This window comes from Epinephelus lanceolatus, chromosome 9 (genome assembly GCF_041903045.1).
Source record: "Epinephelus lanceolatus isolate andai-2023 chromosome 9, ASM4190304v1, whole genome shotgun sequence".
NCBI classification, from domain to species: domain Eukaryota; kingdom Metazoa; phylum Chordata; class Actinopteri; order Perciformes; family Serranidae; genus Epinephelus; species Epinephelus lanceolatus.
The window spans coordinates 36339229-36363342 of NC_135742.1; the positions used below are offsets into that span (position 1 = coordinate 36339229).

The 24114-nt window shown below is 41.0% G+C and overlaps 1 protein-coding gene across 16 annotated transcripts in view; it reads right to left on the bottom strand.

The window, feature by feature from the left end:
* fbrsl1 (fibrosin-like 1) overlaps positions 1-24114 on the bottom strand; it is a 323291-nt gene that overhangs the window by 216873 nt on the left and 82304 nt on the right. For all 16 annotated transcript variants that reach the window (XM_033618537.2, XM_078170914.1, XM_033618533.2 and 13 more), the window contains exon 2: positions 2499-2723. In XM_033618537.2, coding sequence (XP_033474428.2) covers positions 2499-2723 — 225 coding nt within the window. The remainder of the gene's footprint in view (positions 1-2498; positions 2724-24114) is intronic.

Here is a 24114-nt window from a genome sequence, read left to right on the forward strand (position 1 = left end):
TGAGGAGGAGACTGAATATAAGTTGAGAGGCTGGTAACACTGTTTTTGCCAATTTCACTGATTGTGTTATTTGCGTTCTGTTAAATGACAATCGAAGGCGCATTTATAAAGTTAATTCTAAATAATTTATGAGTGAAACTGACCATTTATATTATTTTTATTTACATTCATCTCCCTGTTAGTGATTTATCCTGTAAAGCACTTTGTGAAGTCAGTTTCAACATGAGCACTATGAATAAATTAATCATCCTTAAGGCATTTAATAATAATAATTATTAAGATTTTACAGCAATGATAGTTTGCAGAAATTTTATGAATCAGTGTTACAGATGCTACAACTTGCCACAGCTGTGTGTAATGACAGCTGCTCTGGCACTGTTGGAGGACCTCGCTGATACAACACAGGTAGTGAAATAGCACTTCCTTTACCATAATTCTTATTGACAGGTCTAATGAATGGTGGAGGGGCAAAAGTACTGCAGACGGATATTTAAGGATTACATTCATTTTTGGTGAATTGTGGGTGTGGAAGTGAGGCTTATGCATGTGCGCCCAGCACCACAATGATCAACATTTACAAAACAGAATCGGGTGTATGCACGGCTTTATAAATCTGATGAAAACACTGTATATGCATATTTCTGCCTTAGTGTGTATACAGTTTAAGTTGTTCCACACAAAGTTTTGTGCATCTAGCTGCTGAGCTTTCACTTTAAAAACATAGTATGGAAAAGTTTCTTGCTGAGAATGAAAAAATAAATAAATAAATAAATAAATAAAAAAACACAAGAGCATGTTTGCAGAGCCCAAATTGCAAAAGATAAGAGCCATCAACAGTAAGCTGGAAACATTAACACGTTGCTACATATTCATTTTAGACAGTAGGAAGACAAAGTCGGTGCCCCATCTCACCATCAACCACAAAGTTAGTAACATGATTACTAAATACAAAAGGCTACTACTCACAAAACCTTAAGCAAATAAAGATTCTGTGCAAGCCTACAGTGCTTTTGTGACAATAACCTGGACTTCCCTAAAGGACAACATGTGCAATGTCAAAAGCATCTACTTTAAAAACAATGAAAACCAAGTAAAAGTTGAAAAACACAATTACATATACCATTTCCAAAATGACTGCGACAATAAAAAGTCAATTTTTGACAGCTCTGAATGAACTCAAACTCCAGCCTTTAGCACACTCTCGAAGTCTATTTGAAGAAAATGATTTTCTCCTGCGCTGCACACTGAGAAGTGGTTTGATGGTGCGCTGACAGAGGGGACTCAAGTGTCTCGTGTGAAGTGAACTTATCTCTTGGCAACCTCAGAACAGTGGTACAAAGTCCCTGCTGACACCAGAGTAAGTAAAGTCACATCTGACACAGGTGTAAGACTCTGTTCACACTTTCTACCTCTTTCTAAATAATTCCCAGTAGATCTTGAAGTGCTTTAAATTCAATGTGGACCAGCTGTCAGAAGGATGGAAAGTAAGACTGTCCTGCCTCTGAGGCTACATCCATATAGTCACACATTTTCATTTTATAACTGCATGGTAAAATGAAACTGATCTCTTTACATTTAACGTTTCAGAATTGATCTCCATCCATACCGACACGCCTGAAAACGCATATCACATGATCATTTTCATACACTGGACATGCATGTGCCCATGTAAACCACAGGCAGTTTGTCTGCTCTGCAGTTGGTTGCTTAGTTACAGAAAATACTACGGAAGATGAACAGCAAGAGCGAGAAGTAAGACCAGAGATGACTTTGCTTAAACGGATGACGAAGTGGTACTGTTACAAAAAAAGTAACATGACTATGACGGTCAAGGTGGAAGAAAGCATATATTGGCAGTTGTTGCAAAGTTAATGCGGCAACATATTCGAGGAGTACCGGTAGCATTTTCCATCTCTGTAGGAATCCATAGCAATGGAAACGGGGTGCCTACACGTGAAGGATGGCATCACAGAAGGTATGTAGACCTAGCTATAAAGCTTTGGCTTGACATCCGTTGATTGATAAGACCCAATCAGGAAGCAAACGTTGGTGTCTGTGTCATCACTTTCAAAATCTCCACTTCCGTCTGTACAGACTAAATCTCAATTCCCAAAGTCTTGGAACTAAAACAAAGTCAACAGCATTGTCAAAGGTCTTTGTTTTAGGGGTTTGGAAATGCCAGAGTAGGGTGGGTGCTAGGCGTAATGTAACAAAAGGTTTGTGTTTTAAAATGGAAACATATTAAAGTGGATGTAGCCTTACAGAAGGGTCTTGGAAATAACAGCACTGACCAGACTCAACAAATAAATGGAATCAGATGCTGCCTAAGCAGCTGATTGGCTCCTCTACCTTCACATCAAAAGCCAGCACAGACGACATCGCTTTCATTTGTCAACAAAATAACCCACGAACCAACAGTCCATCCTTTGCAACTTAGGTTGAACTACTGTTCGGTGAGAATACCTGACTTTAAATTAAAAAAAAAAACACACACTGACCATTTTGTTCTTCTTGGAGTAAGTCTTCTTCAGCAGCCTCTCAGTCATTCTCTCCTGCTCCCGCTGGGCGTGATGAAGGAAGCCATTCTCCAAGGGATCCACCACCGGCTGGACATTCTCCTCTTCCTCCTCCACCTCCTCGTCTTCCTTCTTCTGCCGCTTCACCACCTTTTTCTCCTTCCACCGCTCCTTCTTCTCCTGTGTCTTCACAACTCCGGCCTTCTTCTGCGGGGAGAACACAAAAGCACATTAGAGATCCAGACGCGAAAAATGAGAACTTGTGAAAGATATGTATGGTTATTAGATACATCCAAGGATATGAACAGTAGAGTGGTCGATGCGTTCATAACTCAAACACTGTTGATGTGTGACTTGTTATTAAAAGTCAGTAATATCAATGATTCACCCTGGCAGTGTTAAAGGATGCCATATGACCTGTTGCACACAACCCAGCCAGATTTTACTGTCCATTGGAATCCTGCACTCACACCTAGTGACACAAATACTTAACAATGCCACACTGACAAGAGAGATTAACTGCTTCTAGTGTCTCAAGGATTTCCCTTTAAAAACCTTGAAACAATTACGCAGCAGGTGATGACAAGTCCATGAAAAACAACACTTCACGCCACCTTCCAACAAGAACAAAGCAGACAGATATCTAGATGGATAGACAGAGTGGCAGGAGATAATGTGTAAAAGAATGCAGGGAGGGTGCGCCGCAGCTGGCAAACAGTCAAGCGCACAGCCCCTTTCACTGCTGGCTTATACAAAGCAAGCAAACACTCGAGCAAAGAGCGGCGACGCTCACTCTCTCTCTCTCTCTCTCTCTCTCTCTCTCTTAAGTCATCTTTAATCCTGTCAACAGCAGAACAATGCCTTACTGGAGCCCATAATCACTTTATGGCTCAGATATAATGAGCTTATGATATGAAGTGCTGCTTTAACACACACTGGAGAAAATACAGTCGCTCTACACTTACACTATGACCAAGCAATTCCCCCCTTTAACTAATCATTCCTTTCACGCTTCGGTTACGGCCTGTATGGAATTGGTGTTTGTTTACTGGAATTCAAACATCATTTGTAACTGCCTGGTATCTTACTCAATGGTTTTTTGTTTTTTTTTTTGCCCCCTCCCCCAGTTACCTCCTGACCTGTTTTTTTTAGACTGACAAAAATGGCATCATGCTGTGTATGTCCTACTAAGACTAGTGTCTGGTGTTTGCTCCATTTCAGCGGCTGTGACGGTTCAAGTCTGACCTTTCTTGTCGGTGTAGTGCACAAAAAATAAATATTCAGTACCAAGAGAGCATTTATGCTATAACACACCATGTTGCCGTAGGTGATGTTCATGTCATTTTGGAGTTACCAGTTTCCGACGTGTAAATGCAGTTCCAGACTCCATCGCATTTATAAATATGATTCAAAAACTATAAGCAGTGATATATTCAACTTGGCACTAAATAATACAAAAGTGCTTGAAAAAGCGAACCAACAATGACGCCGAATATCAGCCAAAGTGTGTTGTTTAATGTAACTCAACTCTAATGGATGGATGAATGCGAGGCAAATTGTAAAAGAAGAATGGCACTACATAAATGCAATCCATTTTTCCATTTCACAGTGCTATTCTGGCAATACATTGTATTTTTTAAACCCTCACCTAAAAGTTTGCAGTTATCCATTCACTGTCCAAATTACACTCTTTATTTGTAGGCAGTGATGGTGTTTTTTTCAGCAAAACATTTTGTCAGCTATGGAGTTTTAGGGCCACTACACATAATAAATACTGGTGTCAGCCACTGTATTAAAGGGGACCTATTATTCTTTTACATATTTTGTGGCTCACTTACAGTATTACAATGAAGGATGTTCATATTTAACATAGCAACAGTTTCAAATAGTGAGGTAAATATATGTAGAGGTAATCCCTGTGAGCATAACACCTCAGGTTTCCTGATGCTCTAAACACTTTGTAACAGTTTATCCTACTCTGGTTACAGTATGACGTTGTAGTGTGCCACATTTAATTGCATGATAATCTGCTCCAGGCATGCTACTGCAAGTGTTCACATTACGTAGCCTAAACTGCTACATAAAGCTACATGTAGCTACATGCTAATGTCAGGGAAACATGTAATCTTGGTTTCTGGTGTTGGTCATTGCTCTGCCATTTTCAATCATATTTCTGCTGGAACATATCAACTCCTGTTAAGATTTATTGGAGATTTTTCATGCGAAAAAGTGCTGCAATCCTCTACTACCCTCAATCCCCAGCTACAATGACAAAGCGCAGAGACGCCGAGATATGGAAGACCAATCAGAGACAGGCACTAAACAGAGCATTCTCAGACAGAAGGTGATTACAGATGTTCCAGCATGGACAGTATGAGGAAAAGAAAAGAGGTTTTTGGCCATTAAAGCATGCAAACTGTTCCTTAAATACAAGTATGAAGCTGAATAGGTCCTCTTTAAGATGCTGAATCTAGTTAAAGTTCAACTTCAGTGCACAGCCAACAACATGACACACAATCTGCGTGTATGAGTTCCCAGAGCTCCACTTCACCACTTAAAAATCATGTCACGACCTTGGCAGGGGAACTGCAGGCCATGTATATCATCGCTGGATGTCAGTCAGACTGACTCAGTTTGTGACTTTTCATATTAAGAATTATGACTAACATTTGTGATTTCTATCTCGTCAGTGTTTACAATATGACTGGCAGCCACCATCTTCAGCTCTAGGTGCACTGGCAGTGTGGGCAAAGTTACTGCAAACATGATATGGTGAAGAGACACACAAAATGCACATCTCTGCCAGCCTGTGGAAAACACTGCTGCCAGCCTGACTGCCTGCTTGTGTATCTGGTGATTGAATTGTATCCTCCTCCTGGGCCTCTGTCTGCTGCCTGTTATTTCCAGATCTCATCAGGCCCGAGTGGTGCTGCTGCTTGGTAAAGCCTGTCGGTAGAGATCACTGCGTGTCTGAACGGCAGAGGACGACACGCCGCTGCTTGAAGCTGCATGGAGTTCAAGGCCGAGGGCTGCTAGTTCACGTTTCAACATCTGTTCACAGCCAGCAGCGCCTGGCCCAACTGCAGTCAGCTCAGCGCTCCATATGAATAATCAAATTATTGGCTCCAAGGGTGGGAGGTTAGCAGATGGCTAGCACATTAGCCCCATAACTGATAATGAATGACACCTTCCGTGACAAAAGGTGTTCATGTGTCACGCACTGCAAAAAACTGACCCTAGAAAAGAGGAAGGTTTGCATGACAAAAAAAGGCAAGGCAAAATGTATCTGAAAAGGCAAGAATCCTAAAACCACCCACGCATCGTTATGATGTTCTAGTCCAAGAGTCTTTGCATTCATTATTTTGTGCTACACTAAACATGTTTGTAGCCGAATTGTTTCTTTTCTTACTTGCTGGTACAATTCCCAGCCTCCTGGGAGAAGCTGTTTGAAAACACTTGAAGTGTTACTAGTTATGAGATTTCTTTCTCTCTAGTTTAAAGAAAAAAAAAAGTACCATAACAGTTTTTAGGACTGGGTACGTCACTCACTGACTGCAAGAAGATTGATTTTTTTTTCATTGTGAAAGGAAAAACTGTTCTTCCACGCTGCGCTAAAGAACACTTAACATAGTAGCTCTGTCAAATCTGAGACTAAAAATGTCCTAAATAACAGTATTCCAGACCATTTATGGCCATTGTATGAAGCTCAGAACTGTGGCAATGCTGCCCATGACAACAATAATATAACAGTCTATCCTTAGTTCAGAGAAACTATCAAGAGCAGAAGGGTTCCACTGCTGTATTTTTTAACAGTGTGACTGAGCTCAAGGGCCAACACCACTGTGACAGAAGGATTTAATGTCATCACAATGCATTCACACAGCAGCTCAAAGCAGCTCTCCTCAACACACAACACTATGCGTTCATTTCTCACGAGGGACCAGACGGTATTAACAGGCCACTTGTCATTAAATTCATTACCTTGAGAGGCATCTTTAAAGAGCTGTTACGAGGACAAAGCTGCTACAGTCTGACAAGAAAGGATGCTGAGACCAGGTGTTTTCCTTCTTTTAGGCAGACTATTTTAAACTTTGGTATGAAGGTCCATCAATACACATCAAGTCAGCGTCTCCTTAGTTAATAATAGAAACATGCCTTTGTGACCAACTGGCAGCGAGTGGAGTGATCAATTAGGTATCAACTTGCAGAAAGAGTTTCATTAGCATTCTGCTGGAAGTCCCTGTGGTTATCATCTGCTTCATTCATTCAGATGGAAAAGGGTGATATACAAGGACTGCACTGATTATTTGACAGTTTGAGATATTCATCTTTAATTGCATTTAATATCTGACAAGAGGACTGGCATCATCTTTGTTTGGAAGACAGTGTGCAGGTTAAAGCCTTTGCATACAGCAATCATAGGAGATTAGCATTCTCTGAGATAACTTTTGTATTAATTCAAAATTGTAATTAGTTTTTCTCAATTTAATGAATTTCTTAATTTTCATCTGCCACTGCCATACATTTATTATGACATTTAAATTATTTGACTTTACCCTTTCAACCAAATGCAGCACAATTGTAGCTTAATGCTTACTCCATTTTTATTTCTAATGATAAGCTGGTAGGGCTGGGTTTTGGTACTCTATACATTTAAGGTATTGACCGAAAAAACCCAGATCCAAGTAGTACTACACGTCCCCAATCAAACAATATCTGCATTCGATCCTTTTAGCATTAGGAATCTGTTCTCTGACCGTCCCAACTCTTTGTTGAATAAGAAAACTTTCTGTTGCTGCCGTCTCCGGTCCCTCCTTCTGGCAAACGATATATTTAACGTCTGCTTGGTCAGAATGAGCTGACAAAGCAGCAATGGCTATCATCCAATATGGAGCCATTAAACCCAACCCAACAAACTGGCACCAATATCAAAACAGCTCAAATTGGTCATTAAACCTGTTAAAAACTATTAGGTGATGTCAACTGTGTGATGCTAATGGTTAGCCCTGTCACTGTTTGTGTGCGGAAAGACTCCCCGTCCCTGGCAAAGAGCTCACACTCCTGCAGCAGTATGTCCAAGTCTGCAGTTCAGTGTGCCCAGATGTCACTGAAATGTTCGAAAGCAGGGCTTTACTACACACCACTCCATTGACAGGATGGGTGTTGAATGAATTTGGAAAAAAAAAAGAAAGTATGGAATTAAATAATCTATTGGGATCGCATCACTTTTAGGGTACTGGTATTGGTACTGGTATCATAATTTCTTGTAAAAGACACCCAGCCCTATGAGATGGATATAAGCAATCAAAGCTAAGGTCTTGTTATGCAGATGACATAGATCTATCCACCTGTTTGATGTAGAATAACCTTGTGCCAAACCTCTAATCACAAATTGGGTAAGGTCACCAATAAGCTACTGCAGTCCCTCACCCTCTCAATGAAAGGAATGCACAGACTGTAACTGCTTGTTAATCAGCCTGCTCATATATTTTTCACTTCACAAATACGGCAAGAAAATGCTTTCTGAAAGGGCATCTCTGGGCCATCCCAGTATCTCAGTTGGCCAAGTACAACAGCCGCTCAAGCAAGTACAACAATGTGACCTTTCACTCATTTCGCCACTCTCTCTTCCTCCCCCTTATCCAATAAAACACACTAGTTAGTTGTACCATAAAAATGGCCTGGGAGTAAAAGTTGTAAAAGTCAGCTGTTCAGAACTCGCATTTATGACTCGTGTGCTGTGGCAGGCTGTGGTGGAGCCTCTAGAGTTACACAGACATACTTTTGAGACTTCAATGCAAACTCCTCAAATTAGTGAGAGCTCATGGTAATCAACACCCGCCCCTGTGTGCCAAACGTTTACATGCACAAAATATTCCAGTTTTGTCCTTATTCTGAAAAAGACAGTATTCCTACAAAGCTGTTTACATGGCTACAGAATGAAAATGAATATTCCATTGATAATCCCATTCACATGCAGCTGTGCATACTCAGATTAATGTGCTCTAACCTACTGTTTATCACTTTAAAATCTGAAAATGAGGAACACATAGAGCTGCTTGTGCCATTTTGCTTCTTTCAGTCAAAATAGGAGTTTTTCAAAGTTTTCCACTGGTGGCGGACTTGTGTTCAACTGTGTCAACACAGCCTTTCTCTTTCATTCCATCAACCACCTTCTTGTAAAGGTCAGCGTTTGAATATTTGTGCATATCCAAAAACCTGGTGATGTTAAAGTCTTTTATTAAGTTTGGGAGTAGGTGTGTTTGTCCTTCCAACCAGAAATGCAACACATCCATGACAACGTACAGAGCTGACCATAAATTCTAGTTGAGATGCATAATCTGAATGAGCTGTATACATGTCCAAAGAATGCTCCTAAAACCCAAATAATATCGGCACATCCCGCATGTCTCAATTGAAAAATACTTCATTCCAAAATAGGCCTAATTCAGAATATCCAAATAGAATGTAGGCTTTCGCATAACCCCTATTAAATTCAGAATATTGCTATGTTCGTAATAATAGTGGAATATAAGTGTGCATGTGAGCAAAGTCACTGTGCCTACTCACTCAAGCTCCATTCATCCCCATGAACTTACTTTTCAGCTACGGTATTACCTTGTTTGAACTTGAATGTGTATGTGAGCTGAGGCACTTCTATTACATTACCTCTAAAAAGCTTTGATGTGGGCTAACTTCTGCAATAGCCAATGTGTTCACTGAATGACTGCATGTCCTCAGATGTTTTCATAAGCAAGCAATAAATAGACTAAATATAAGCTGGTGACCTCATTTCAGGACAATGCTCAACTAATCTTATCTTGGAAAATAACACGAGGAGCCACCCCTGCAGGATATATCTCTTTGCTATCCTTTTGTTTACATCGCAAGTCAAAAGACTGGTGGCATGTAAAGTTAATGCCACTATAAAGGACAACGTACAGATTGCCAAGGGTTAGTGAAAGAGATGTGAGTCTAGGTGTAAAAATATGTCTTGCCACTCAATTTATTTTGTATGCGCCAGGATTTTGGGTGCTGTTAATTGTAATATCTAAGCTGGAGCACCACAGAGCAATTAGACTTTGTTTGGCACATTTGCATCTGCTTTCATTGCCGTCTAATGTCTGCTGTGTTCTATCAGTAATAAACAGATTTCAATTGTCTATCTGTGTCATTTCCATTTATTCACAGTCCACGACTCCGACAATAGATCTATAATAGCTGCAGGAGAAGAAGGGTAATCCATCACTGTGTGTCTGCCAGCAACGGCTTAGTTGTGATATAATTTCCATATGCCAAAAGCCTGAAGTGTTTTTTTTTTTTTTCTATTATAAAATGGTTACTAAATTATTTCTACACATAATGGAGCAGCTTTATCACATTCTGTATTATTAACCCATTTACAAATGAATACTGATGCAAATAATTGCAAAGTTAATGCTTTGTTGTTGGTGTGAATAGCATATGTGTACTCAGCATTAGGTAAGGATTAGGCCTTTTGCAAATTCGAAATGCATGATGTTTCCTCTTAACCTGAGATAACCTGGTCAAAAACATAGCTTCAACATTTCCTTACTATTTGCCAGATGCCTCCCCAAAATGTTTTGGTTAAAAATGTAGAGAACTGCCATTGGTTTCTACAGACCTCAATTAGACCAAGTGGTCAGAGTGGTGAATCATCCTCATTTTACCCTGTTGAGCCTGGGGCAGAAATGTGACAGTCACCAAAAAGTGGAGAAGAACTGGCTTAAGATACGATGAGCCGGGGGGGGAAGTGACGGCAGAGAAGAGGGAAAGAGGAGAGGATAAGGATGATGGACAGAAAAACACACAGAGATGGTGCAAGTGAGTGGAGGGGGTGTGTATGGGGGGAGGGGGCTCAGCCTGGAACAGGAGACCGCTCGACTGGTTTGACCCGACTACGTTACCGTGGCAACAGTACGGGAGAGCTTTGTTGCTGTTCCAGGCTGCATGGGGACTGGAGCATCAGTGTGTGTGTGTGTGTGTGTGTGCGCGCATGTGTGTGTGGGTATGAGTGCATAAAATCCAACACAGGTTTCCTTGCCCGCAACAATAAAGTGCCTGGCTTTACGTGGTTCTGCCGGGGCCTTGAGATCCACCGTGGAAGCACATTCAGCTCCCAAAGGAAGGTTTATGCATTCTGCACAGAGGAATGTCAGCAAACCCCGAAGTTGCTTGCAAAGGGTAAGGGGGTCTTCATGAGGCATGCATAAACCAGAAGGCAAAAGGAGTCTCACAAATTGAGCCTGGAGTGCAGAAAAATAAACAGTGTGTGAAGAGAGAGGGAGATAAAGAGAAAGGGTGGTGGTGTCTAATGCACATCATCACGCTTTCTCCACTGCACTCTCTTCTTTCTGAGGACAGTAATTATTTAGACACAAAGAGCTCTGCGGGGTACACCTCCCTCGACATTAACCAGGGCCACAAAGAGATTACAGGGCCTTATTGAACAGTCACCAGTGTAAAACTGTCTCCTGCAACACTGGAGCTGCAGCAAAACTCTTCATATAATACTTATGCACTGTAAGTTTCATTCAAGGTTTAGACCAAAGCCTGGACATCTATGAAAACAGGGACTGAATGCACTGTGTAATGCAGAATGTGGCACGGTGGTGTGGTGGTTAGCACTGTCGCATCACAGCAAGAGGTTTCCTGGTTTGATCCCAGGAGGGAGCCCTTCTGTGCAGAGTTTGCATGTTCTCCCTGTGTCAGCATGGGTTCCTCCCACAGTCCAAAGACATGCAGGTTGGGGATAGGTTAATTGGTGACTCTAAATTGTCCGTAGATGTGAATGTGAGTGCAAATGGTTGTCTGTCTTTCTGTGTTAGCTGGCAAGTGACGACCTGTACCCACCTCTCGCCCAATGTCAGCTGGGATAGGCTCCAGCCCCCCCGTGACCCTCAAGAGGATAAGCAGTTACGAAAATGGATGGATGGATATATCATGTAATAATGGCAAATCTGAAAACTGCAGAGTAGCTAAAATTAATTTTCTGAATATTGGACAATGTGATCCAAATGTAAACATGAACACTCAAAAGTAAATTTTAGTCCCTGATTTAGTTCCCGAGGTTAGTTCCTGGGACTATTCTGGCCCAAATGGAAGCAGTCTGAGTTAATGGCATGTTAAGACAAAGTGACATGGCTGTAAACTTATTTCAGCATGACAATGCATGAGTGACAAGATGATCTTCTATGTGTTATTCTGTATTGATGCTTCAGATGTCCATATTACAGAGTGCATTAAATGCACCCTGTGTAGCAATGCTTTTACAAGGGGTGCCCGTTTTGTTGATATCATGCACAAACAAGCACACAAGTGTGATTCACATCCTGTCGTTGGTTTCACCTTACTCCTCTGAGCAACAACTGATGGAGGCAGTGCGCCCACAAACACTGCAGTGTGCCAGCAACAAAGGTGGAAAACTACAAGCTAGCATTTAGCAAACTGGAAAGCCTTTTAAGTGGAGGTAAATGTATGCAGCAGGTTGATTAAACATCGGTGATACATAAACTACTTTTAAAATCCCATGAAATACGCATTTGAACATCATAGTGATAGTGACCACAATTAAAATCATACTTCAAACAGAAGTAGGCATGTCAGCAGTTTCAGTTCATTTTTCATTCAGTAGCCCAAAACCCATTAACTGCTCATGCAGTATGGTACTCATTCAGAGATTACTGCTGGCTGCAGAAACATGGTAACCACCCTCCGGTCTCCTCCCAGGTAGCCCTGATATGTAGGCAGCTTAGTTGTAAGTGGCAAACTCCCCTTAGCATTGTTAACTATGTTATATTCATACATCTGTTCTGTTAAGGAGGCGAGAGGTATTTCCTTGTAGTCTTGATGTGAAAGGTGTTGATGGAGGTTAATATTCAAATAGTAAGTTCCCTGCTTTCATTTTTCCGTAGGATATGAAAGCAGCGGAGCAGAGTCATTTGTCACACCACCTCAGTAGTGTTTAGCTCCTTTTAAGCCGGTTGAGGTGTGGTTGTGTAGATTTATTGCTCAGTTGTTGGACTGATTCTGCACGCATTACCACAGCTCTTGACACGTCAGATAAATCACTCTGACTTGTCATGATTTAGACTGGATTGATTTAATCATGCGGCGCTTGCTAGCTTTTATAGTCCCGTGCATTTGAAGCTCCGCTGAGACAGCGGCGCGCACACCTTCCACCTAATACTGCTGTCTGCTACATCAAACACACCTTTGATTAACTGAGAGCATACACTCATTTAGCCGGCCTCCCTGTTTCCCTCAAAGCATATAATCAGACGGTTATTGCCTCGAGGAGAGAAAAGAGGGTGCATTGTGTGCCAAGAGGCTTATCAGGCTGTGAACAAGATAAAGCACACATTTCTGCAGTGATCAATGTTGCATCATTTTGCTCGCACATGAATTAAATGAACCGCATCCTTTTCACCTTTTGTTAATCTGCAGTGTGTTTTTCCCGTTCATTTGACTTAATGGTTAAAAGGCTGAATCCTTTCTGGGTGTAAGCTAGTTTTTTGGCTGTGTGTCTGTGTGCAGTGTGTTAGGAGACAACAGGGGAATGAACAGGCAACATGAGGTGTTAATCCCTGGCAGGTCAGCTCGTTGCTACACTGGTCCAGCTAACAGAAGCCAACCTGCCTTCTCCTCCCTCACTTTGTCACCTTCTTCTCTTTCTGCTTCACACGCTGTTGTTCATTTGGTTGCTGTGCTCTGTTTTAAAGCATAATGCTGAATGGGAATCATGTGGGAATAACTGTCAAGGCGATTTGACGGTAAAAGCGTCAACGTGAAAGCAGTGACATTGCAACATGATATTTTCTGTGGACTGGTTTGTCATCATAATTTTTCTACTAAACACTCCTGTGCTTAGTGACATTTGAGTTTATGTTTCACTTCAAGCATTCCTGTCAATAATGGACCTTAAATGCCATTCAAGACATTCAATAACATTCTCAATTTGTGCAAGAAGCTCATGTTAACAGAAATACTGAAAGCCTCAAAGACAAAGTTAGCAGTTCACTAATTTTAGCACAGGCTGGGTTTTATTCAAGACCTCAATAGACGTTTATGAAAATGTATGCAAACTGTTTCCTGCCACTGATCTACCACCTACAAGAGATAAACAGAGTTTATAGAATGTTAATACGTGGCATGAGTCAGTCTAAATAAGTACAGCATCCCCTCCCAGTGGTTTTTCACCTCTCATGAAAGCTCTCCTTCTAGCTGTAGCTATAATTGTACATCACAGTTTCCAAAATTGCCACTAACATCACAGCACAGACTGTTTTGTACTTCTTGTGTAAAAATCCATGTTGATAGCAATCTTCTGCTACAAGGCCCTAAAAAATATGTCTCATGGGAAAAGCATTTTCAGATCTTGCATCAGTCATATCTGTAGTGACATTAGGGTTGCCAGTTCTGCTTTACCACCCCAAACAAGCTACTTAACAAACAAATAGGTGGAAATGTTACTGCTTACTTTCAGCTGAATGAGGTTATTGTAATTTTCAAGTAGTATTTGATCAGATATTAATGTCCGATGTATTATAAGCTGCACTCAAAAACTGGAAAAATAAAGTGAGCAGGGAAGCATGAAACGAGGGATCTCCAGTACTTGGATGGTTTATTGTTTTGGAGCCTGCTGGGTGGTTTTCTCATGGCTGTTGGCCTGGATATTTTCTCTTGACCTGGCAACACTGCTGTAGTGTGAGTGCAGGTGGTGATAGTCCTCCCCCTTCTTCTATTGCTCTCTGCATACACTTGATTGTATTTTTTAAGCTCACAGAATGAAACTGCAGGTTTATGACCCTTTAAGTGTTCTTGTGGCTGTGTAACCTGCTGCGTTTTTGCATGTAAACATGTACTGCATATGCATGTTTAATAACCTTCCCCATGTGTGCACATCACATTAGTTGATGAATAAATGCAACACAAATGAATGTATATGAAATACATAAACAGCACACACAGCTTTTTTTTTAAGTAGAGCAAAGTGTAGTGCAGTCTGTTTAAGCGTGCATGTGTGCCGCTAAGCAAAGCTTAAATTGTGCATGTTGCTACGAGCGTGTTTGTGTGATTATGAGTGCTTGTGTTGTGCACATGTGCGAGGGCTGAATTAGCTCCTGGAGTGACACCATCTGGCCAGCGGGTGCTGAGGGGAGAAGAATGAGGGGAATGCAGCGATAACAGGGCGGTGCAGCACAACAATAAACACCACCTTTAAATCTGTTTCACACCTCTGACAAACAAGAGCGCAGAGACAAACATTCCACATTACAGGAATAACAGACACTAGAGGAGAGATAAAGGGAGACAGGAGGAGTCTGATTGGAATTCCGTCACATTTCCACACACAGCGTGTTTCCACACAGCATGTGACGTCTTTGTTGAAGGGATAACGTGTGTTGTCTCAGCCAGGGGCTTACAGCATTGTAATCATGCATCTTTCTACGTCTTATAGGAGTTTACAAGTCACTACTCTAATATTCTCCACAAGACTATGTGATAAAAAAAAAAGTAAAACTGTGACTCATAGTATAATTTGCTTATGTTGATATAGCAAGATAATTACAGTTTACTTTGACCACGTGTCCACAATTTCATATTACATGTATTATGAAATTTAATATTTCACATGAAGAGTTCTAGAAAATAATGCACTGCTTATATTGATGGGTTTAGTTTATTTGGAAGTGCACTTAGAGCAGCGAGTCCAAAATAATAAATCATCTGCAGCAGAGTGTCTTCTGACGAAACATTTGCTAATGGCTTGGATTCTGAAGAAAATGTAAAACAGGCAACCACTTGTGTGTTGTTGACATTACATCAGATAAAACTCAAGTGGTGCTTCGTTCACATCAGCCGATGTGTCAGCTGACTCGGCCGCCACCAGTTGAGCAGTTTATTTCAGCTGTCAAACTCGCTTGCTCAGTCTTTACTGCTGATCACTTTGCTGCTGCTGCTGCTGCTGCTGCTGCTGCTGCTGCTGCTGCTGCTGCATCTCTCATCCCACTACCATCCCAGCATGCACCTGGGGGCTGTTGGGTGTATTGATCTCGGCTAGCTTCTGTTGTGGTGTCAGGCCAAAAACTTCTGCATTTACATTTACTTTTAAGGAAAAATACTACATTCCAGTTTTTGAGTTGTCTGATTGAATTAGCTCTTTGCAGCCACTGAGTGTGGAGCAAAAGGCAAACATAAGCAATTGGCAGACAATTGCAGGCTAAGCCAAATGACATCAACAGGAACAATCAACAGAAAAAATGGTCATTATCCAGAAACGTCTGATTGTTGAGGTTTAAAGTGGAGATCAAGTGCGACCAGATAGCCGAGGTCTCCCCTTCCCACAGGTTCTTCTAGAGACTATTAAGTAGATTGCCTGACAGGAAAGAGGCTTTCTATGGAGGCCAATATGTCCTGTGAACCTCCCACCCATTGTCACAGGAAGCTCCCTGCTTTCTGCCGCTCAGCCCACACATTACAGCCCAAAATACAGCCGGGTGCCATTCCATGGGTTTCTCCTTTCCTCACACTCTCCAGAGAGAGGAAGTGTTGCCTCGGCAACAGCTTTTCCCATTGGTGGAGTGGAATAACAAATAAACTCCTATAAATGTGTAATGCTGGTCTCACACTGTCAACAAATCAGCTCAACATATTTCTGTACCAACTGCTGAGTATGTTATTCATGGGTAAAACTGCTAAAGCACACCAGGGATGTTAACCAAAAGGCTCTTCAAAAACAATGAGCGAAGAGCTCTTAAATACTAACAAACAGGCTGTTCTGTCTGCATTACTGAACGCTCACAGTTTGACAGTCATTCTCTCAGTTTTTCTCACTACAAAGCCAAATCAAAACACAAATTACAAAAACCAGTTTCCTTCCCACCGCTGACTAACTCAGAAGATGGCAGAAGTGTTTTGACGTCAGACGAATTTCTGAGTGCGTCCTGCTGCGAGCTGAACCGGTGTGAGGAGTCGGCTTTGTTCACACAGCAGGAGGCTGACAGAGCAGAGGAATCCCAGGCAGAGATGCCTGACAGGACAGAGGAGGAGAAACCTCAGATCTGCCTGCAGCCTCATATCACTGCAGTCAGTGCAACACCTGTCTCAAAAACGTAATACCCTCTTTTCAGAATAAAATCGAGGTGTATGCTTTACATCCTTTTCTAGGCCTGATGATGGTGAATCTTCCAGAATCTATACACATCTCTGTAGACATAAGTGAAAGCATGACAATTTTTTAAGACTTTCCCATTCTAACCACCCTGCTCCGTCGAAGAACTCTGTCTGCCCTCAAGGAACACAGTGAAGATCTGAAAAGATGTGTGACTATGATAAATAATAGAATGAACATCACATGAACCTTTTAACTCTCGGAACCGGGCCATTATGAAACTTTTCAATATTTCAGAGTTCACTGTTGTAGGTAGGAAAGGCAGTATTGTGACCCACGAAGAAACGCCAAGTGTTGAAAAATGAATGACTTGCATTTTTCATTGTCCCAACAAACGCTGTGTATTTCCAAGGCAAGGGAGACTTCGTGTCAAAGAATCACAGATTCTCAAAAAATACATACTTCTGCATATGATAATGTGTTGAAGAGGAATTTCACTGAATCAGCATTACACCTCCAGAAAGTGCAAAAACAGAGCCAGAAACACAGCTTCACATGAATGCTAATGTTAGATGTGTAAATAAGCAACTGCTTTAAAACAGTTTTGACACATCAATTTAAAATGTGATGCTGTTAGTGGTGTGTTCACAACTCGTTTCTGCTGTGCACAAGTGGCCAAAAATCAGGTAGGTTTAAGCTCCAAATGCAATATATCCTACACTTTCCATTATGCAACCTGATAGCAAAGATTCAAAAAATTCTGATTATACTGATTTTTAAGAACAGGTTATTGTTATTCTAGGAAGGGCACAGGTGTTTTTCTTGTTTAAAACCTGAAAAATGATTTTTCTCCTGGAATATTGAAATCTATTTTAAAACAAACACCATCTTAGACTGCACAGCAGCCAGCTGCCTTCATTTACTGCTAAGTTAAGACCTGTGACAACAAGAAAGCTGAGAAAAACAGCCCTAACTACAGACCGTATATGTATTTGACACTTGCATTGCTGTTGCTGATAAAAACTCTATAATACTGTTAAAATATCTCTGCTTTCCTGGGCGCCATGAATAAAGGATGACAGTAAGGATGGTAGAGGAGGCTGATGAGCATCACCAACTGTGTATGAAAGCATCACTTCAAATGCTGATGTCATAGTCATTAAGTGTGTGCTCCTGATAACTTCTGGTAACTTTAAAAACTGTGCCAGCTCAGAGCCATCTCTCGGAAATCACTCAAATGCCACAAAATAAAACAAAAATTTTATCCCCAGGGAACTAGAGCATTTACAAACAACACTGTATTCATGTGTAATTTCAAAAAAGAGACCGACTTGTCTGCTATACACCTGGTCAGTGGAAGACAGACATGGACTGGGTTGTAAAAACTTTTATTAATGCCAAATTAACTCTCTGAGCTACAAGAAATGTTGATGCTGAGTCATTTACCCCCCTGTTGTGTCTTTAAAGGTAATTATCACGCTCCTCAGAAACTCCCTGTTAAAATAAGGCACAACCTGTCATCTGAATGGATGTTAAGTGTTTCAATATTCAGACTATTACCCAAAGAGAAATCATGGTGATTTTGTTTGACAGGGAGGAAAACGAGCTGCCACGGAGAGAATGAGGCATAGTGTCTGAGGCAACAAAAACAAGTGCTCCTGTTGGTGCTAAAAGCCACCCCAGAGGGCTCCCAAACCACTGAGTCAGCTCTGAACTGATGCCGTCACACTGTTTGCTAAATGAATGAGCCTGACATGCTGTTTGCACACACACACACACACACACACACACACACACACACACGAGGTAAGAAAACTCCTTCAGAGTGTGTGCTTCAATCAGGAACAACCACTTGCACATTAATAACTCTTTCCAGTTATTTTACATCATGCAACTGTGTACTTTTTTTTGCTTACCCACACAGACACATACACATTCCTCTACTGTATGATTTTTCTATTATCTCAGCAGTTCACTCTCTTGCTTTTCCTTTCTGTTATACTTTTCTTTGAAACACACTGTGTGTGTGTGTGTGTGTGTGTGTGTGTGTGTGTGCGTGCGTGTGTGGACTGTGCACTTGTTTCACTTCCCTTTATATCCTCCTCTCACTCAACACACCATCCACACACGCAAACACACAGTGCAGCGGCCCCATTCTTTCCCACGCAATACACAATGTGAAAAAGCACTCAAAAACGCACACAAAAAATGAAGCTCTCTCTTTTCCTCATTGTCTCTCACTGTCACACACACATACTGTACGCAGAGCCACGTACACGCCCACACATCCACTTAACACTCTGGACTCTCTCTCACACCTCTCCTCTCCCTCCCTCAGCTGTCACTTTGGCATTTCTCCCACATCTCCTCCTCCTCCTCCTCCTCCTCCTCTTCCTCCACCTCCCCATGACTGCTTCAGGTAGTCAAGCTTGTCACCTCAGTGTGTGTTTGTCACGTAACTGCAGACAACAACTTTTTCTAAACAATATTTCGTTAAATGCAAGTATTATCTATAAATTGGGCTTGTGTTTGTGGTTTTCATAGTATCAAACAACAGTTTATATCAGGAATAAGCATAAAATTAACTTGTATCTTCAAATAATCACATAAAGCTCACATTTAAGGAGATATCAGTGGTTTACTGACATTACACAATAATTTTCACACATAATCATGATATTAAAAAGTGACAACTACATAGTTTACTAATGATAATGGACAGATAAGCTTCATCTGTATTTCTTATCCAACTGGCAACACTGATGCTGTTAACATTCTATATGTTTTCTCACAGACTGAATCACAATGTTTATTTACATGAACTTCCCCCACTTCATGTACATAAAATCAAACGGCACTGAGAAAACACTGGATAAATTGGTAAGTCTTTACCCTCCCGATGAAGTCCCACCTAAAAAAAACAATATCAGTTTAAATGTACATTAAATTTGGAATTCTTTCCCCACTTTACCTTGCTGCCAGACAGCGTTTTCTGATGGAGAATTACAGCCGTAATCTCGAAACCACTGGACTCTGTCAAAAACAGTAATTTTACATAGCAGAACACTGAGTTGCTGGTCTACTGCAGCAGCAATTGGTAAGTGTGTGAGGTAAAGAGGAGCAAATATTCAAACATATCATAAGCTTACACCAATATTGATATATACATATATATATATATATATATATATATATATATATATATATATATATATATACTAGATTTAGTTATGAAAGATGAGAGCAAAGCAGACAAGCAAAGCAAACACCAGAAACCATGTTACAGCATCATGTTTAACCATATGTCTTTAAATGTTACAGTTATGGCTGAAAATGACAACAGAATTCAATAAGCTCAATACGTATCTCCACAACTTAAATCAATTGGCAGTTGTCTAACCGGTGAAGAGATTGTTGCAGTTAGTGCAATGTCACGGTGATTCGGTCTATTCACTGCTTCATTCTAAAATTCTCAGCTTTTCAAGCTGCACTAATCAACGTTTTTAAATTAAAAATGGACAGAATGACTATAAGTAATGTAGTGACAAACCCACAGAGAATTATCATCACCAACAAACAGCGGTTAGACAAAGTTAGTGACTAGCTACTGACACAGTGGAGCACCTAGAAGTTAAAGAGCGAGGAAAACAAATGCTAAAAATGAGAGTGAATACTGGACTTACATTCATGAGCTGGGTAAAAATGAAAGCTTAATGTTGCTCTGTTTCTGTTGAATGTGTAAAAAGGCAACTGTTTGCCAACAACTCTTAACACTCATGTATTAATTCTGTGTTTACAGCTTGTTCCTAAAGTGGCCCAAAAATATCACTATTGCTGCGGTAAGGTGGCAAGCTTAAAACATCTAAAGCGATGTGGCGTTTAAGTTCAACTAAGAGATAAACAGCAACTCATCAATATCGACCAGCTGTTGGTAATAAGCACACTGATGTCCACTGACGAGCTAGCTGCTACCCGCCTATGAACGACATCATGCATCATCTAATGTAAGGCTGTTAATGTAAAGAAAGAGTCACCACTTTGTGGGTGTTTGTAAACACCTCTTGATAAAACCGTCATTTACTGATTGTAAATTAGAATTCTAGGTAGAGAGTATATTTACCCACAACAGACCAAATTTTAATTTTCTTATTTGGTTGACTCCTGGAAATCATTTTCATTAGTTTCAGCTGTCACTACAGCCAGCAAAATCAATGGTTGCTAAATAATTCCATCACTGGATACTTTGCCAGTTTTCAACCAGCTTTGACTCAAATGTGTGTAGTGTGTGTAAATGAACTGTGGTGGATTTCCCTCCAACTTAGCAGCAGCCAGATCTCCCTGCTCATCTCCCAGCTCAAATTTGCCAGATGACGTGATTCGCATCATCTGGCAGATTCTCACTGGCTCTGGGGCTGTTGCTCCAACTACATATTGTGCTATTTTTGTATGCGCACCACCACAGACACGGACAACAGTATAGAAGCGCAGAGAAAGCGAGCCCCATCTCTAAACTCAGACCAAACTCAGGTCAAACAGCAAAACTAAGCAGTGCAGATCCAACATAAACCAAGATTCTGTTACTGCACTACCTATTTCTCCACTTGTCCTGTGTTGTCTGCTAAAACACATTTTAGGCAGGGTACAACCTGGACAGGTCACCAGACATACCCTGCATGCCTTTGGACTATGGGAGGAAGCCGAGGCACCCGCAGAAAACCCATGCTGACACGGAGACATGCAGGATTCTAACCCAGGGTCCGCTTGCTGTGAGGCAACAGTGCTAACCACCATGCCACTGTGGCGCCCTGTTCAAACTAAGCAGTGCTGATAAAATATGAACCACTGTGTTTCCTATTTATCACCCTCTGAAGCATATTTCATCTCATTGTTCAACAATAGTTCGAGATCACTGTTACAAGTCTGGCCACCATATTGTCAAAATGTCAGTGTCAGTGTCGGTGTCAAAACAGACAAGCTCCCAGTACGTCATCAATCGACAGGAGTGTTTTTAGGTTCAGTGCTGCGCAGTGCAAACTGGCAGTCATAGGTTTTCTACCTCTTGAGAAAAAGCAAAGGCCACAACCCTTTTCCTCTGTTTTCTGTGCTCATGAGGGGTGTAAAAAAACAGTTTCATCACAATGCCATATTATATTGATTCTTTCGACAACAATACAATATTTTTCAATATTACAAAGTCTACCACAATACGATTTCAGATCAGCGGTTCCTCAATTGATATTAGGCGATATTAAATGCCCATTTAACACAGTCAGTTACAGAAGATACTGCCACTCCTTTCTTTTTTACAATTGGCTAAGATAAAAACAACACATAATTAATAAGTTTACATTAAACTGACTCCACTAACACAAATAAAAAAGCAAATTAGATAAGTTAACCTTCAGGGCTTTCTGACAGAGAGACCTTTCTGGAAGAAGACTTTTCATTTTAACCTAAACCATCAACTGTTTCATAAAACTTCAGGAATAATGGCTTAAAACCCTGAACAAAAACTTCCCCAAACAGCCATTAAACGTCTCATTCAACAAGTGTATGACATTCTGCTCAGTAGGTTCATGGACAAAACAATTGATTTTTGCTAAGCCCTCATTATTAGCTTAAAGGGCCAGTGTGTAAAATGGGTTGAAAACAGTGACATCAGTGGTCAAATTCTAGATTGCAGGGCTCACTCGCTCACCCCTCCCGTCGGGTAAATGACGGTGGCCTCGTAGGGATAAAAAGCCTTGCGCAGACACGAGTTTTTCAGGAGTAGGTCTATCTAGCGACGAGGTAAATGTTTATTTAGAAATCTAAACCATGTTACGATATTGTAATGAATCCCTCACGAGCAGAAGACCAGAGGAGCGTTCGGGAAAAAGGCCCGTTTATTTGAGCACTCCAAAAACTCCGGTAACACTCCAGGGGGTAAAAGACTCCGTCCCAAACTCTGACTCTTCTAGCGTAACACACACACTCCATTCACACATACCTGCTTACACTACCTAGCGGGTACCCCCTCCCTCTCTGCTCCACCAATCTCCAGCCCGCACACTGACTGACAGGGTAGCCTGTAAACAGAGCTCAGCTGTTTATTTAGCCTAGCAATATCTCCGGACTATAGTAGCTGCAATGGATGACTCTAAACGCGATTTTGAAGAGTTTCTTGTAGCGGACACAGACCCAGAGCCATACCTGTTTGAGCCGGAGCATACAGATGAGGAACTTGGATGCTGAGCGGGCGAGAAGAGAGGCTGAATCCTCTGCTCCCATTTTGCTGCATACAATGGGATTCGGTGCTACCATCGTTGGGGAGATATATCATCAGGAGGAAAAGCGCTGCAGAGAGTGCATCACAAGGAGTGAAGTTGCGTCTTCTTTTCCTCGCAAATGACGGTTCGGGTTCATTCTCTCCTGTTGCGTGGTAAGTGTGGTCCATTCGCAAACATTATAACTAAAAAAATTTTTCACTACTCTCTATCGACGAACTACTAACACTCTCTGCTGTTTCCTCCTCCTTCTTCCTTCCTTCCACTGTCTTCGTTGGTTTATTTATACTTTGCTTTAGAGAGGTCGCAAGATGGCGACCTCTCTAAAGCAAGGCTCTTGCTATATATATATATATATATATATATATATATATATATATATATATGAAAGCATAATTATAAGGCTACGAAAACCAAACAAATTTTATTTTATAGCGATTATACACTTGTATAAACATATTAATGGGCAGAATATTCAGATTCACATTCAGATTTGACAATAAACCATGCCAAATATTACACACTGGCCCTTTAAGCATGTTTACTTTGCAGAAATTAGCCTAGCACCTAGCCTACGTTTTTTCCTTTACTCATAGCTTAACAAATTAGATGCAATGTTATTATTTTTGTTAGTCACTGCATCTCCCAACAGAACAGCACGGTTGAATTTCAGCTTGCATGCACAGTTTTTTCAGCCGAACATTGTTGAAACAGAGCAGCTAATGTTGCTAAAGCAAGAAGCTAACGGAGTGAGACGTTCACCCAGGCATCATTTACGTATGACATGTGCTCTGTTTGTTGACCTATATTTTCTCCAAAATCCGAAATATTTACACACCGCTGATTTATTTCTGAGTAAATCACGTTATCCTCATCGTCTTTCTCTTGGCGGCTTGCCATCTGCCTGCCGCTGTTTGACAGTGACACAGACTTTCAAAATACAAGCCTATGCTAAAGATGACGATATGGATTCATGTTTTCCCTTTGCATCAATGATATTGGATCGTTGATCATTAAATCGATATATCAATCCAGGTTGATGGATTGTTACACCCCTAGTGGTCATGTAGCAAAAGTATGTGCGTCTTTCCTCTGCATAGACAGCCCCGTTTTATGACAAGACCATCTTTCCAGCAGTAAAACACGTCTTTGTTGTGTTACAGTCCAATTTGGCTCTTGCAATTTGGAAACTGCAAAA